General features: G+C 33.1%; 2 protein-coding genes across 4 annotated transcripts in view; one reads left to right on the top strand and one right to left on the bottom strand.

The window, feature by feature from the left end:
• The first annotated feature begins 2,881 nt into the window (after positions 1 to 2,881).
• On the top strand, positions 2,882 to 12,862 carry LOC148629434 (uncharacterized). Of its 2 annotated transcripts, XM_088551063.1 has the most exons (6): positions 2,882 to 2,962; positions 4,260 to 4,415; positions 5,447 to 5,682; positions 5,872 to 6,019; positions 7,635 to 7,760; positions 10,336 to 12,862. In XM_088551063.1, exons 2-6 carry the CDS (start codon positions 4,340 to 4,342, stop codon positions 10,602 to 10,604), a joined length of 855 nt encoding a protein of 284 aa, XP_088407189.1. In that variant the 5' UTR covers positions 2,882 to 2,962; positions 4,260 to 4,339; the 3' UTR covers positions 10,605 to 12,862. The 2 variants fall into 2 exon arrangements, with proteins under 2 accessions (XP_088407189.1, XP_088407198.1); XM_088551072.1 differs by lacking the exon at positions 4,260 to 4,415 and having other exon boundaries at positions 2,891 to 2,962.
• A 1,616-nt stretch (positions 12,863 to 14,478) lies between these two features.
• The window catches only part of LOC148629433 (HEAT repeat-containing protein 1-like), a 47,257-nt gene continuing 44,641 nt past the window's right edge, over positions 14,479 to 17,094 (bottom strand). For both annotated transcript variants that reach the window (XM_088550886.1, XM_088550894.1), the window contains exons 43-44: positions 15,506 to 15,614; positions 14,479 to 14,650 (exon numbers count right to left, since the gene is read on the bottom strand). In XM_088550886.1, coding sequence (XP_088407012.1) covers positions 14,562 to 14,650; positions 15,506 to 15,614 — 198 coding nt within the window. In that variant the 3' untranslated portion in view covers positions 14,479 to 14,561. The remainder of the gene's footprint in view (positions 14,651 to 15,505; positions 15,615 to 17,094) is intronic.

The raw sequence follows: 17,094 nt of genomic DNA, 5'->3' as shown, positions 1-17,094 counted from the left end.
TTCCAATCAGTATTTGTATATTTATAATCGTTTTAAAGTAACAAGGGATCAAGGGGTCAAATATGTTATTTTTGAAGACTGTTTTCTTATATTTTTCATCTGATTTTAATGACTGAAAGCAAAGCTTTACTTAAATTGAAGTTCAAAATATTGTGCAATATTGTATCCAAACCAGTTGTGGTGTCCATGTCAAAAACTGATATTTAGTCAACTTTTGAGTTCAACTTGCTGCGGTCGTAGCATGCTGGCGAAGCTTTTTATTTGTTTTTGTATTTGTTTGTTTGTTCGTTGTTGTAGTTGTAATTTTTTTCTATCTTTTGTTATTTTGTTTTTTGTTTTTGTTATTTGCTTGTTTTGTTTTTTTTTGTTTTGTTTTGTTTTGTTTTGGTTTTGTTTTTTTTTGTTTTGTTTTGTTTTGTTTTTGTTTTGTTTTTGTTTTTGTTTGTTTTGTTTTTAGGAATCATAAAACTTATGAAGATATGATATCAACAAAGGCGAAACATACCCGACTTAGAACCTTATTTGCCTGAAATCTCGCTCTTGAAAGCCCGTATACGACAGAAATCTCGCTCTTGAAAGCCCGTATACGACAGAAATCTCGTTATTGAAAGCCCGTATACGACAGAAATCTTGTTCTTGAAAGCCCATGTACGACAATAAGAGGTCAACTATGAGATGTATGAACTTCGAAAGCTTTTAAACCCTATTATATCACTGATAATTTACAATGAAAATCATGATTTTTTTTTAATCATTATAGGAAACGTATGACATTTGCATCGATTAATGTGTTAAGAATTGGAGGAATACTCCGCATTCATATGTTCTCCTGTGTATTCTTGCGCTGTCTGAATGACTGAATGTACATATAAGTCTTTATGAACTTTTGACGATGTTAAAATCGGAACCAGTGATATATGTCTGTTTCTGGGGTTTCTGATTTACTGAAGGTTCGCTGCATAAAAAAAGAATTAATCACTTTCTTGTTTCAATTCCTTCCGTCTATCATACCTTTTAGTGGCGATGATACATTAAAGTCTCTTCGAAAAAATAATTTACCTAATTCACATCGTAAACATATGTACATTCATTTTTGTCGTATTTTTATGATGATAGTCCTAAAAAATCAAACTTACAATTTATATCTCGAGGTTTACCTTAGATTTGCGTTCTAATTTCGCTTTTGAATCGTCTGACAACCTTTCATATCTTGTGCTCTTATGTAAAGAAAATATATTTCATATAATTAAAATGTTTAATGCAAATGTAGTTGTGATTACAAGATAAAACACACTCAACTGATGTGAAAAATATCACTAAAATAAAACGGACACTATTAATTTAAAAGAACGTAGAATGGGACAACAAAGGGACAACAACTTCGCAAACAATGAAGAAGGGAAACGATCGGAAGCAGTCTATAGGCCAATCTCTTACACTAGTAGTATATCTTCAACTGGAGCGACAAGTACACTGGTTCAGTGAAAAAAAACACCTAACTACATTCTAAAAATATAAAACAAAAACTGAATTTAAAATCCCACAAGTTTAGATGAACAAAAACCTGACTAAAACACGATGGGATTGATCTAGTTTGATTGGGCTCAACTCCCTCTCCCCCTCATGCATCTCTAGCGATTGCAGACAATAAAATACACAATAACGCACTTTAAAACTCAGTCCAAAACGGGACCGCGAAAGAGAACAAAACAGTAAAGCACAAAACGATGGATTTTCAATATTTATTGAACTTGATTTACAAAAAAAAATGAGTCATCAAAATCAAATTAAATGTTAATCATTAACTTAATAAATATGGTAGCAAAACCATTGATCTTGCTACTATAAATAAGGTCTTTAAATATGTTTAATTGGTTAGCTTCTGTCTGTCATATTATGTATTGAAGTTATCGAAGTATGTTTTCTTCAAAAATCAAATAAGTTAGCTGTTCATTTAGATCAATGAACATTCCGACAGAGTTGTGAGAATGATAAATCATAACATCAAAGGTTAATAACTAGTTAAAAGCAGTGGCAATCATCTTCATTGTCAGGTTGTATATCTGCTATTTGTACTTCAGAAAATCACCAGAAAATCTTTTATTTGTCCTGGTTCTAGTTTTAGCAACAGCAGTAAATTCATAATTATCCAAAAATTCTTGTCTAGAGGTATAATGTTTGAAACATACAAAGACTACAAAAGTGTAAAATGTGACTTCCGTAACAATTAACAGTCATTAATCAAATTCGTTAAAACTCCGCCATCCCCAATGAAAGCCAAATGAAAACTATGAATGAAATCCGTGCGAGTCTTCTTTCTTATAAGATGCTTTCTTCCTGTTATGTAAGATGTCCAAGCAAATAAGTTCACTTTATCATTAAAAATATCATTCTATCCCATCTACATTGTACCGCATACAACTTGTTCTTTTAACAGTACTACCAAATTTAAACTATTTATGGGAGAGTGACGTGGATCATTATTGTAATGGAGTTATTTAATCCAACACAATTTAAACGCAAACTTAATAGCTATAAGGATTAAACCTATATATACTTACTTTTTTTATGAACCTCTATTACATTGCAAAGTAATAAAATATATATACATTTTTTCTGTCCTTAATTCTTTTCTTGTGTACACTGTGTATCGATTAAAATGTAAAGCCCATTTTATATTTCAGAAAATTTGGTCATCATTGTGAATTAAAAATATAGATTTATGGTAAAATTCTTCTGTCAGCCCTTAGAACTCTATGTGTGATGCACTGCACAAATCCTCTGTGTTCCTGGTCCTGTTAACCACGTTACACGTTACGTTGCATTTCATGAAATTGAATAAAGGCGCCAAAACAACTGTTGTAACCATTATTATTGATGCATTTAACATTGAAGACTGAGTGTACGGCTTTGTGCATTGGTGTGATTATCTATATGTGTGTTTATCAACATGCTATCCTAGGTTTGTATATATTTATACTCAATATGCAATGTTTAAAACGTAATTGTAGTTTTGTGGGACTACAAAAAAGGCAACCTAATCTCGCATCGGTTATTATGCTCTTAATTAGATTGCAGAAAAGGATGCGGTAGATTGACATACATTTTATTTATTATTTATTGTTACAATATCGATTATTCTTCATATATCTACCGATTACGCCTTTAGAATCAGTAATTCAGCGAGACCTACATGTACATTATTTAGATCACGTTTAGATATATATGACGACTTGTATACTCATAGAAAGATTGATGTAATACAGGTATCCGATTGATCTAATCCCAGTGTGTTGAAAATAATGCGCCATCTCAGGCTAGGAAAAAGACGGGAGTTCCCGGCTATTATTGGGCAGATTTTACCCAATCAAAAATCGACAAAATTTTCAAACAATATGAGAGATTCCAACCACCAGTGCATCTGCCTCAAGTTATTACTAATCGGTTCAATCGTGCACCTTAAAATGAATATGGTCGAATCCTGCGGTTGTGTCTTTTAATCGCGTCAAAACATATTTTTAGTGCTTAAAAACTCAATATATTTTGCATTTTGCTCACCTGGGCCTTCCTTTAATTGCGTCCGACGACGTCTGTCGTCAAAAAATAGATCTCGTCAGAATTATGTTTTGATTGTGGTCGTCCACATGTTGTCTACTTTCTGAGTTTTATGACGATGCTGCCATGGTTGATTTGAACATAGGGGTAGATCAACCTATTTTTATTCATATTGTCGTAAGTAACTATGAGAGATGCAGTCAATTAAGTTTTATTAACGCTTCGTCTTCATGACCCCCGTGCAGGTCCGGGTGTCAAAAGAATAGGCCTGCAGCAGCGCTAAGCTTGTCGTAAAAGGCGACAAAATAGTGCTCAGGAACCTAGCCGGGGGCTAGGCGCTCTGCCCACAGAGCAACTGGGATGTGTGCCCCAGGTGGTGGAATGGGGTACCCCTGGCATGTTACATGCTGGGGTTGTCAGGCTTTAATTCGGAAAACCTGACCGCAAACCATTGTGGTGCACCGTGTTGGGAAAGATGCCACGTTCCTCGCACGTCAAAGAACCCTGTTGTGGTATTCGATAGGAGTAGGAACATTTGCACTCCACCACAGGAGGCTAAAATGCCCGACCCTACCCATCCCCCCTTTTTTTCTAGTGGCAATTAAATTTTGTCGACCCAAGTATGTGTCTCTATAAATGAAAAGTAACTTTTAATTTTGTGTTGCACTTGATCAAATAAAATGAGCGCCGGATTTGTTTTTCAGGCGACTGATTCAGGCTTTTAAGAGCATCCATTACTTATTTTGACCAGGATCTTGTGTCGTGATATTTCAATTAGACCTAGATGGTCAACAGCGCTGAAATAGGATGTATATTATTAAATATTTACATACCGGTGATTTGGAGCTATACCCACTTCTGTGAGTCAAATATATACTAAGACTAGAATTTTCTTTCAAATAGAGGTTCTTAAAAGATTTAGGTACCGTATATCAAACCTATTTCACGGAGTATTTATTTCTGCAAAAGTATACAGAAGTATTTTGAATGAGCAAGTAGTGTCTGAAATAAAGGAAAATTTGTCTTTTAATTATTTAAAAAGAATTTATTGCAGTGAACTATATAAGGTAAAATGACAACCATTTGCTTTTAAAAAGTCTTCCTTCTACCAAGGGGTGATTGACGGGAAAATGTTTTATAGAAATGTTATAATTACTATTGCAAGAAAAAAAAAAATTGGTGACACCCATTTTCTTTTTGAAATATGGAGAATGTAAGATAATTGTTCAATGGCCAATTTTAAAAAAGAAATTATACACACCAGTTCTTGTAAAAAAATCAAAATATCACTACAGAATCTATATAAAGTGTTGTAAAAAAAAAATCACCAACTAAAGATTAAAATCTCCAAATTTAGTTCGGTGACTTATGTTTTTCGCATGAAAAGTTTGCAGTATGTTTGTTCAAGTTATCGTTGAGAAAAATTAGGAAAAATATTAGATTTGATCTGCCTTAACAAGCTTTGTGATTGAGCAATTTTAGTATGAGTCATTTTATTGCATTACTGCTTACTTCAGTTTAGGGATGATTCTTTCTTGTATTAAATTATTTATTTCGTACAAAACTAAATTGTAACGATATGTCAAAAAGCAGACACTTAAAGGAAGTGCATTTAGCCTTAGTGATCGTATTTCCAATGAAAACTGTACTATGTGATGTAAAAAGTTGTTCAATTTATCTTAGATTTGTTTACATTAAAATGTTTTAAAAACTTTATCTGACGCATCCATAATACAGCTAACTATGTTTCTGTTTAAATTGCTATTATAGAGTAAAGTAACGCTTAGTTAGGCTGTATGCTACAATGACAGCTAAAATCATACTACAGTAATTCTTTTTAAAACTGTGATTGTGTGGATTACGACCAACTATAGGTTAAGAATATTTGTAGATTATTTTGGGGAGGATTGTTCTGTTGTTCACGATGAGGTTAATGAGAAGACGACGGCCTATATTGAATATTTTGGTTCTACAGACATGGGCTATCGGTGCAATGATATGTCATTCGTTGGAAAGGATAGCGGTAAAAACAAATATAAAGTTTGCGTGACGCCGATGGTTTTTGAAGATCCTAATTGTGTGATTGAACTATATTACAAGGAAAAATCTTATGGGCAGGTTCTTAAGGTATGTGAAATCCTAATATAAGATATACCTAAACAGAAGTACCATATTCATATGTTTAAAACCATGAAGTATTTACGGCCTTTATAATATATATACCTCGCTCTGTTGTGTCTTGTATTATTGTTTGTTAAATTGTAGTTCTGCTTCATATTTTGTACTAAAGGATTGTGACTACAATTCGTTTTCTAGACTTACTACTGTAACAATAAACCGATTGATCAATTCTGTAATGAAGAGGGCGACACTTTTTACATAAAGATAATACATAAGGGCAGTCAACTCGAAAGACAAAAGGCTCATGTACAACTCAAAGTGGAAGGTGTTATCACTGTGAATTGTAAGTTGATTAAGATTTAGGAGTAATTCCATAGTAAAATCGGTCAGTTAAAACTTAAAGAAATGTATATATAGTACACAGATTTTCCCGCTATCCCTAAAATTTAAAGGAACAAGTCTCAAACATATTACAATCACTTAAAGTATAAGCTTCTAATAAAAATTTTTAAGCCTTACCATTATGTGAAATCATTATTTTAAAATCAAATACTAGTCGTTCTCATGAAGGGTTGCTGAGAAAACAGGAATACGATTTTCGACCTAGCAAAAAATCACATGTGGTGCAACCAGTCGAATACAGACTTCGATAGAAATTAGAAACAACAAAATCGTATTGTCCAATAAATAATTGTATGCGTGCGTGTCTGGGTCGAAAACTTACACTTAGTACGACACATCAAGATGAAGCTACGTTCCAATCCTCAAATCTTTTCATGAAGGGTAAAAGTCTTTTGCGATACATTTACACATTCGAGTAGCAGTTAAACATTCATACCACATACCAAATGTGTAAAATACACACGCGTGGGTACACACGCATTATAAATTTGCATTTTTTGGATCAAGTTCATCCTCACAAGTCAGGGTTTTGTGTCCCCCTTCGCTACAATGACAGCCGCTTTTCCCAAGTGAATGAAAAGAAATTTAAAATTACAAACATGAAAATGGACTGCAAAAACGACTCTATAAGCCGAACATTAAAGACAATAAGACTGGTGTGCTGCTTTTTGAAGGTTATGTCGTGTCAAGAAGAACATCTATGACAGATAGAGGCCGTTGGAAATATGGGGAGAAATCTCCATACTGGGTTTTGATATCCTTCAAGAAAGAAGATATATTTAATGTTAGAATAGTAAAACTTTACTACATGTATATTGAAAAAGAAATAACATTTCGTCATGCGATATAGATGGTGAAGGAAATTATTCATAAAAGATTAATATGGCAAATTGATACTTGATAAAAGCTTATTTACATTAGAAAGGAAAATTTGCCGTATCGAAAGGACGAAGAACAATAAGGCCCATATTTGGCAGCTTGCATGACTGGAAATTAAAAATTTGATATGAAGAAGTGTTTCCATTGTTTAGAATATTGTTATATAAATATCTTGCACGTTCAACCACATTTATAAGCTTATCATCTTTCAACGATTGAAAATATGACGTCCCAAATCAGCAAATCTCCTTATTTTCCTCAAAATTTTTCAAAACTGGGCACCTTTTGGAGCATTTTTTTCTTCAATTTTAGTATCTCCGCCAACTTGACCAAATTGATTTGTTAATGATTTCTAAATGCGACTTTGTTTAGTCTAAAGCTGTTAAGATATCCTTGGGTCACGTTGGCGGAGACCTATGAAAATAACAAATTTTGCAATGAATGTTTTTTTTTACCAATCTGTTGTTTATTCAGCCTCCATAAAACTGAAACTTGATCAAATGGTGAAAATCTAAAGCCATATTTTAAAAATATCTTATCATCCAATAAACAATGCATATCATATTTTTGTCATTTACTTCAAACTTTTTTTTCGAAAAGTAGGGGTCAAATATTGTCCTTATTGCTCCTTGTCCTTTACCAAATATTTATAAAATGTCATTTTCATTTTGTTCCAGACGACCATGTCGGTATGATTATAGGACCAGTAATTGCAGGTGTTGCTTTACTTTTTGGTTGTTGTTGCTGGAGAAGAAGAAATAAAGATACTAGAGGTCAAGTTTTGAGCTCCGAAAGTGGGGCAGGTAATAACGGTATTGTCTTCTATGTTATGATTCAGTTTGATTTGTAACAAGCTTTCTGATTGGCTGTCTCTCATCAACCAAACAAGGTTATTTTGTATAACCTGTCTTGCTACTGTGACATCAATGATGTGATTAGTCAGCGGTTCAATAATCCAAAACAAAATGGCATATTGATTATGAATCCGTTCATGATGTTGGACTGAAATCCATCAAGTAAAATTATAAGGAATGTATATAATTTCAATCATTTTTCGTATAATGGTTTGGCGCTATCGTACGTGTTGTAGTCCGTAGACACTTGGTTATGCGATACAGGGTAGACGATATAAGGTTTAAACAAACACTTAAAATGCATATCCAAAAAAAGTTATATTTTAATCTAAATATAAGTTTTATTATATAAAATTTTATAACACGGTTCCAAACCACAAAAGAAATTTGTTGATTTTTGCAGTTATGGCCACTTTCAGAATTAGGGGGGAAAACAAGCATAATAATTATGCTGCATTCCATGGAATTTAACTGAATAACTGCAGTAAAAGTACCGGAAGGAATGTCTATATTCTATACCACAATGGTCAGGCTGATTTTTTTTAGGCGGGTTTAGGCGTGAGCATTTAGATATTAGGTTTCAGAAAAAGAATCAGAAACAAGCAATTTCCTGATGCTCAGACAATGACTTGACAATTGCTGAATGCATCTCTTTGATATTGTATTACAAGGTGCCATACCATCAAAGGAAGGCTGGATTGATTTGAAGACTTGAACCTTTTGGACGAAGGGAACAAAAAGGGCATCAAACAAGTATTTTTCATATGTTCGGACAATAATTTGAGAAAAAGGAATGGATCTCTTGGAAATTGTATTAAAAGGTGCCATATCACAAAGCGAAGACTGGGATTGATTTTAGGGTTTGTGACTTTAGCCAAGTAAGAATACGGGGTCACAAAGGGCCAGAAACCAGTATTGGTTCTAATACTTGTATGATAACTTTAGTTAAACAGTAGCGGATCCAAGGGGAGGTCCCAAGCTGTATCAAGTATAAATGGCATGTCCATAATTGCCCCAACTGTTCAGTTTTTACCTTTGTGGATGTATCAAGCTGCGCCCTGAGATGCAGTTTAATTAGAAGTTCAATTTAAGTGTAAACTGACCCAAATTAAGTCATTTTGTACAACATTTTCAAAAATTCCTTAAACGAACTTTGCTTTCACCTGACAATAATCAACGACCATCATTGAGCATTTTCCCTGATGTTAGTTTTCTTCTCCCATGTATAGCAGAATTTCTCCTCAATCTAGCCAAGTTAAAGGAACACAAGTAGGCACAGTCTTTGAATATAGATGTTTTCACTATATGATTTGGTTATAAGTGAACGACCATTTTGTATATCAATATTCTCAAAGACAACAGTTTACCATATGACTGATGCATCAAGGAATTTAAAGGTAAGGATAATTCAACCAGTGTCCATCTTGTATCTTGACCAGCTAAAAAATGATAGAATAGGAAAACTTCCATCTGAAACCTATCACCAGTGTGGCGACTTCTATATTTAAATTGTCAACTCTCAATTCCGAAGTAGTAACATTTCAGATAATCCATTGTCATTTTTACATCAATCCTCCATTATTTCACTAGAAATTGCAGCCATTACAGACTTTCTGAGATAATTATCAGCGGCCTACTCTACAGGATTCTACGTATTTCCATCAGTATGATTTAATGACGGTCTGATGTAACTAAGAAAAAAAGGTTGCCATCTGTCAAAGATGCAACGAATAGCAATATGTGCGTCTAGAAAGAAGCATAAACTGTTCATCCTCTAGGAACACAAAAATAAATTCACTCAGTTGTTTTGTTGTATGATAACCGTTTCTTCTTGATGCTTCTGTTTTCTGTTGTTTAGTTTTACGAACTCGTACCCCCCCCCCCGGAAGTCCCAATGTTTGACACTTGGCTGTTATATCACAAAGTTATAAGTTTTGGTAAAGAGAATTATTATATCTCCTGCTTTGAGTAGGGGTATATAGTGATTGGGTGTCCATATTTTTCGCCTGTACTTTCTCCTTTCCTTTTTACGCAGACGGATATTTATCTTTTTTCCATTTCCCCTCCTACACCACGAAATGGAATTTGATAAAATTTTCACAGAATATTTATTACATATTCCAATGTGCACCTCCTTTTTAGATTTTAATCCAATCAATTTGGAGGTCAAAAGGTGAATGTTACCGAATGGGGAGTTTGGGTGTATCAAGTTAGGAATCATTGCTCACAGTTTTCTTCTAGTTTAATTTAACATAATGTTTTACCGACGCAGTAGGTATAGTTTCGCTTTTTACCCTTTGACCTTAAGGACGCTCGTCTATGGAAACGAAAGTCACCTGATCGCAATTCTTGTTTCCCGATTGGCCAAATACCGATTACTTAGTGGCGTTCGAAAAAAAACTTGTATCGAAAATGGAAATTGCGTGCCATATGTTATGCAATGTACATATTTTTGAGTAAAAAGAAGAAAAATTTTACTGCGTCGGTTATCTTTTTTTAAAGATAGTACCTTTTTTTAATCTAGCTCGATCGAACCAGGTAAATACAGATACGTACGCTACAGAGCCTAATCGACCTTCGAGCTATTTTTCATTGACGACAAACGCTTATCAGACTTCTAGATCAGGGACGGATACAACACTGCTGGCACAATATCAACCAACGTCACAGGCTAACCAAATTGAAGAAAATCATCAGACTAACTATTCACATCAACCAACTAACAACCAACTTGCCTCAGATTTAAGTAAACCTCCACCTTCATACGACGATGCCATAAAAATGATGAGATAACTATAATGAGAGAGGAGATTGAGTGATGAGTGTGTGCGCGTGAAAGTTTTTATATTTCGAAACATGCCTCTAACCTGTCTTTATTAGTCATGTAAAAACAACCAGAAAGCTTGTAATGATACCTCAAGGTTTTTAGCCCCTAAAGGCGACTTTCGCCAAAAGAGAATTTAGGTTTGCACTCTTGTTGTTGGTTTAAACATATTTTATTGTCAAAACATCGACAGGGATCAGACCCAAGTTATCCAACTTAGAACGCGTTCTCCCTTAAACATGATTTATTACATATTACTAGATAGTAATGTACATGTAATGATATAAATAATTTTACACCGAGATGAGCATGTAGTGAAAAGGAAAGAAAAAAAAAATGAAAAAAATGAAAGAGTAATCAATGGAACCAAGATTCTAGCGGAAATCAAAAGAATGTAATCCAGGAACAATGACCAGACATGGAAAACAGACACGCACAACAAAGACTTAAAATAACTAAAATAATAATACATATGAAGTAACAAAAATAAATGAGCAACTTGGACTCAACTGAAAACTAGGAGCATGGACAGGATGCACCGGTAGGGTAAGCATCTTATGCTTTTCTAGAAACACCCGCCGAGTTGGTAATAAGAAGTCAAGTCCATGGTAGACGAAAGAGGAAAGGAAAACTATTACACCTTGTACAAATGATATGATAAAACAATTATGAGAAATAATGAAAGAGTAATCAAGGGAACCAAGGTTATAGCGGTAATCAAAAGAATGTAATCCAGGGACAAAGACCAGACATGGAAAACAGACATACACAACAAAGAACATAAAGTAACTAAAATCATACAAAGTAAAAAAAAAGTAAATGAGCAACTCGGACTCCACTAAAAACTGGGAGCATGGACCAGGTGCATCGGTAGGGTAAGCGTCCTCTGCTTTTCTAGAAACACCCGCCGAGTTGCTCATAAAAAGTCAAGTCCGGGGTAGACAAACGAGGGAAGGAAAACTATGACCCGTTGAATAAATCAGTTTTCATAGTGCTGATGGATACACCATAACGATCCACGAGTTCATGATAACGACCATAAAACTTCTGCAATGATGACTTCAATCTTTTAGCAACATAACCCTGTTCAAGAAGTCTATTTGTTAGAGTTCTAGGGCGATACAAAAAGTCTGCGTAGTTTCGGCAAGCTCTGACATAACGTATGAGTTGTGATATGAATACTCCATACGCAGGAGCCGAAGGGATGTTGCCACAGATGAATGGAAAGTTGACAATTCTGAATGAAAAGTCATCACGTTTGTCGTAAAGTTTGGCCAATAGTTTTCCTTTACCATCGATTTCCAAGTGTAGGTCATGATATGAGGCTGACTTCACAGTGTCTGTAGTATCCTTTATCTCAAGTTCTTTTGGGTAGATGCGATGTATCAAATCCCCGAAATTAGGATTGTTTAAAGATAATACGTCATCTATATAGCGGAAATAAAGCAATAGAAAAGCCCACACTTCGCAGTAACAGTAGTGATAAATAAATTAATGAAAAATGATAATTTAGTTAAATTTTCCTGTCCTTCTATTACTATGAAAATCAAATGTACTCCCTGAGGAAACCTCGCGAATTTTAATGGCTTCCACAGTTTCTCGATAAATATCATCGGTCAAATTAGTTCCTATTCTTTCCGATTTTTTTTTATATTTTATTAGAGTTAACATGACCACAGTTATCTCAAACTTCTAAAGAATATTCTAATATGGGGGAAATAAATGTAAAGTGTATTTTTCTATATATTTCCTTTTTCAGTTTGAATTTTTAAAATATTTCAAGCTGTTTTGTAAATGGACATAGCATATTGATTGCACTTTAAGGCAAAGTTCAACATAATCTATATGCCGTGTCCATTTACAATCAGAACTGGAAATTACTCCTAGGTCTTTATGGCAGTCAGTTGGTTCTATTGTTGAATTTTCTAACTGAAAGCTGTATTCTGTAACTCTGTTATGTGTATTAAATACAAGAATTTCAGTGTTGTCAGGGTTTTTTTTTTTTAGATTATTTGATATATCGTGAAGGTTGATGTTCGTTACACTAACCAATGTGGTCTCATAATGAGCGACAAGACCAACTGATGTATCCTCAGCAAACAACCTACACAAATCTAAATCATTAGATAAATCATTTACAAAAATATGGAACAAGAGAGACCCTAAAATAGCACCCTGTGGGACACCAACGTACAACCACAAAAAAAAAAAAAAAAAAAAAATGAAATGCCCTTACTTGTTGCTTTCTGTTTGTTAGATAGCTTTCTAATCAAGAAAGAAGTTCGTTCCCATATCTTTCAACCTTTAAAATCAGACATTGAACCCATACCTTATCATCAGACATTGAACCCATACCCTATCATCAGACATTGAACCCTATCAAATAATTTGCTTTAATCACAAGACCTTACACATGTTTTGTTGTGGCTAGAATCTAATATTAATGAAGGTAAGACACAATTGGTTATCATGAATAATCAAAATATAATCACAGGAACATAAGATCTAAATCATGTGTGGACACTCGTTAAATCTAGGTCTTCTTCGGCACTCATGATCATATTTTGTTTATTCATTCTTTCAAATTTTAATTATTCTATTAGAAAAAAAATTTCTGAAAAAAGTTACTAACACAAGGTAACAGAAACATGCATATAATTAGGCTATAGACTTTATATAGTCATTACATTTGCCAGTTTCCAGACATCTGGAAATGTATTACACCTCAGAGCATAAAAAGCATACTCAATGGTTATGCAATTTCATCTTCACTATTTTACTACTGATTCACCCTGGTTCCATTGCTTTTTGTAGTTTGAGTAATGAAAGGGCATCTTTAACATTTTGTTCAAAAATGATTACTTCTGTGAGAGTTTCTTTACATCTGTCACACAATTCTAGTAAATTCTCCTTTTTTCATTTTGCTTGTACATTACTTTACCATGACAAGTTACATATGAAGTTCAAATTTTGTACCAGTGCATTGATATTTGCAGAGCTCTTGGAAAACTTGTGGTAAAACTTTTTGCAACATTTTTTTTTCTGTCATGCTTGCAGATATTCATTTAATATCATTTGATATTTAATTCATTGCTTTAACATGAAAAGTTACGAATTATGTTCCAGTTTGTGATTTTTATGTGTCTGTTCGTCTTGATTGGACATACTGGAAAAGTTTTAATCATGTATTCAAAAATTTTAAAAAAATTTAAAAGATGCCAAGAACAAGGACATGGTGATATCATTATACCACCAAAAACATTTTTGGTGGTCATATAAAAAGAGGGGAAATTTCCCATAACTGCAAAATAACTTCAAAATGCTTCAAGCAAATTTCATGAAATGTCATTGGTATTTTTTTTTAAATTATCAGTATTATTGTAGGCTTCTTTTTAATTTTCATACATTTTGTGTTAAATATTCAATCACAATCAAGCTTGATATTTGTGTCCATCTTTGCCTATATCTGTTCAGGGTTTGATCTCTTTGGATGTTTCTAACTTGGCTCAGCAAAGTTCATCTTATAATTCCCTGAGTTAAGGACCTTTTACAAGCCAGAACTCAGTTTTTCACCCTTTTGTATGCTTGCAGATATACATTTGATATCTGTATCATTGTTTAGTTTGAAGTTTTCTCCAGTCTGTTAATTTTTTAATGAATTATGGCCCTTGACTTAGATAACTTTATGCAAAAGCTAAGTTTTTCACACTTTTCTAAATTAGAAATTATGCATGAAGTTTACATTCTGCTCCCTTCCAGTAGACTTTGTATTGCCATATACATGTCATACTTCAGAATACTTATGAAATTTAGAGACAATTTTGCAGTGTGAATATTCAATAATTTGCTGTTATAAATATAAGTTTTATTGTGCTTTTCTCCATTTAAATCAAAGAGTCATTTAAATGAATAAAATAAGCATTTTTTTAGAAATATTTTTTGAGTGGTTCTCCAAGAGTCTTTTCCATATCAGCAATAACAGACTGACATTTCTTCTCAACTTCTTCACTGTCATCTGAGAATAAAAAAAAATAACATGAGAAGGTTTATCTTCAAATATAATAAAATAACACATACACAGCTTTACTTTTGATTTTATATCCTGCTTACTATGGATTATGTCTATGCATAGAACTATTTGAATGAAAGTCTCTGCATGTAGATATTGCAGTTGCCTAACCTTACGATTTTGGTGCAAGATTCACAAATTTTAAGGCAATCTTCTTATGCCCTAACGATTTGGCAATTTTTTTTTATTTCATTTTTTTTTAATTTTCGTTCTGTCTTTTTTATATGACTATATATATTTCAGGATTGAAAACATCAAACAACAACTATGTCCAAAAGTAGTTGTGAAGAAAGAAATGATGCTTTTACTATGGAAACATTCATATTAATTTTATTGATATTTATCCACAATAATGGTGGTTTCTGTCCATATGTAAGTTTTTTGTAACAAAAAATGAACGTTATGATTTTTTATCTCAAATTACCATTTTTGGGGGTACACCTTACTATTTTTATAAGGCAAGTCTGGTATTGGTGTTTTAACATCCATGACTACTTGACAACCATTATGACAATGATGGTCATTCTCAAAATGACTAAAGTTGCATCAATGTAATTTTGATTTGTTAAAAGCCTTCTTTAACACCTTACCCAGTTTACAAATATCATTAGACATATTTCATCATTTTTAAGCAGTAATGTTTCTTCAATAAGATAACCAAACATAATTACAGTTTGTGTAAGTTAGGTCACAACCCTTTTTCATAGCCATTTCTGTCCAACGCAAAAAGACCACAGTTAAAACATAACTGCAGATTATGTAACTTTAAACAGAAAAATATAGATGTTAAAATAATTATACCTTCCATCAGCTCAGCCAAGAATGGTATGGCCTCAGGCAGTAATGGCATAAAATCTTCTCCCAACTTCTGATGGAACACATCTATACATTGTAATGCACCATATCTAACCTGCATATAGAAATAGAATTTCATTACCTATAGATTGAAGGAATAATATAAACCACTCACTACTGAAGGACAATCAAATCAAGCTAATTTGGTCATGGACCCTTCAGGTCTAAGTGACCAACTGATTACAGTTCTCAAGATCAAATCTTAAAAGCACAGTATTCAGCATATCAAAAGAACCCAATGAATTTAGTTTTTGTTGAATTAAACAGTATAATTGTACCTTAATTCTGTGCACTCAAAAAAATGGGGCCAAAATTTAAGTTTTTAAGACCTGGTTAGATTCATTTTCTCAAATAAGACAGAGTATTAGAAGATTATTATAAACTATTTGTGTTTTTTAAGCTGCATATGCATTTGTCAAATTACTTGAAATTCTGGCATTTTAATTTTGTTTGTCTTCCAAATTGAGTTTGGGACATAAGTAAAAGGGACATTAATTGCAATGTGACATTCTCATAATATAAACATTGTACATTCTTACAATCCCATTTTGCTATTTAGTTAGATTATCAGACATTCAAGAAATCTTTAAGTTTTTAAAATAATTATTGTGCTCATTAATAATACTCAGTTACTTCAGGAATGCCAAGTTCTTTAGATAACAACTATGACAGCATAATACAACCACAAAAAAAATAAATGTACATGTTATATAGAATTGAATTTTCTTCTGTCAGTAAAAACTTACAAAGTAATAATATTAAAGGTACAGTTATTGGGATGGAGTCCAATATACATAGGGAGTCTGAAACCTGAATGACTTAATGTCCAAAATGGTGTTATGTAATTTGGAAGTGATTGTTGTCACACATATATCCATTAGTTGAGACAACACCGATAACAAATAAATACTGTAAAAGTATTAATTGTTTATAGGGTACCAATTTTTGAGGTTTTCATTGGTTGGTTAAACCACAAAAGTTGGTTGCAAACAAAAAGAAGAGGCTCCCAGGAGCCTGAATCCCTCACCTGATTAAATTTTTGCCTTTCAAAGGAAATAACATTAATAAAGAATTGTCTGACAATTTTGACTCGATGAAGACTTTGGTAGGACTTATTATATGGATAATTTCATCAACTGAAAGTTTCTTCCTATCTATTATAATTTTCTAGATATTGGCTTTAAACTGCTAAAAACACTTTTTGCTTTTCAAAGGATCCTTTGCAGTCTATTGTAGGCCTTATAATAAGGAACATTTCGACAATTGAAAGAATTTACCTAAGCCTGGCGGTTTTGGGGAAGTAAATGAGAAAAACTTTCAAACCCTTTGTTCTATTTTTAGTAACTGTAGCAATGTTTTTTTCAACGGATCAAAAAAAAAAACAAAAACAAAAACAAAACAAAAAAAAACAAAAAAAAAAAACACATCAGTCCTTTGCAGAGAACCCCAATTCGTCAGGTAGTTTCAGGGGAGAAAATTTTTGATAGAATTAACATTAAAAATAGGCAAAAAAAAAACCAGCGAAAAAGGGCAAT

The sequence above is a fragment of the Perna viridis genome, chromosome 1, assembly GCF_037379345.1.
Source record: "Perna viridis isolate PV_CMFRI_1.1 ecotype Kerala chromosome 1, ASM3737934v1, whole genome shotgun sequence".
In the NCBI taxonomy this organism is placed as follows: domain Eukaryota; kingdom Metazoa; phylum Mollusca; class Bivalvia; order Mytilida; family Mytilidae; genus Perna; species Perna viridis.
The sequence above is the reverse complement of the archived record's forward strand: the minus strand, read 5'-3'. Positions and strand labels throughout refer to the sequence as shown.

Bases quoted from the DNA above. Each gene is read 5' to 3' on its own strand.
- LOC148629434 (XM_088551063.1), top strand. From the start codon at position 4,340: ATGGTCAACAGCGCTGAAATAGGATGTATATTATTAAATATTTACATA. The intron at 6,020-7,634 runs GTAAGTTGATTA...ATTTTGTTCCAG, and splicing joins AGGTGTTATCACTGTGAATT to ACGACCATGTCGGTATGATT. The intron at 7,761-10,335 runs GTAATAACGGTA...TTTTTAATCTAG, and splicing joins GAGCTCCGAAAGTGGGGCAG to CTCGATCGAACCAGGTAAAT.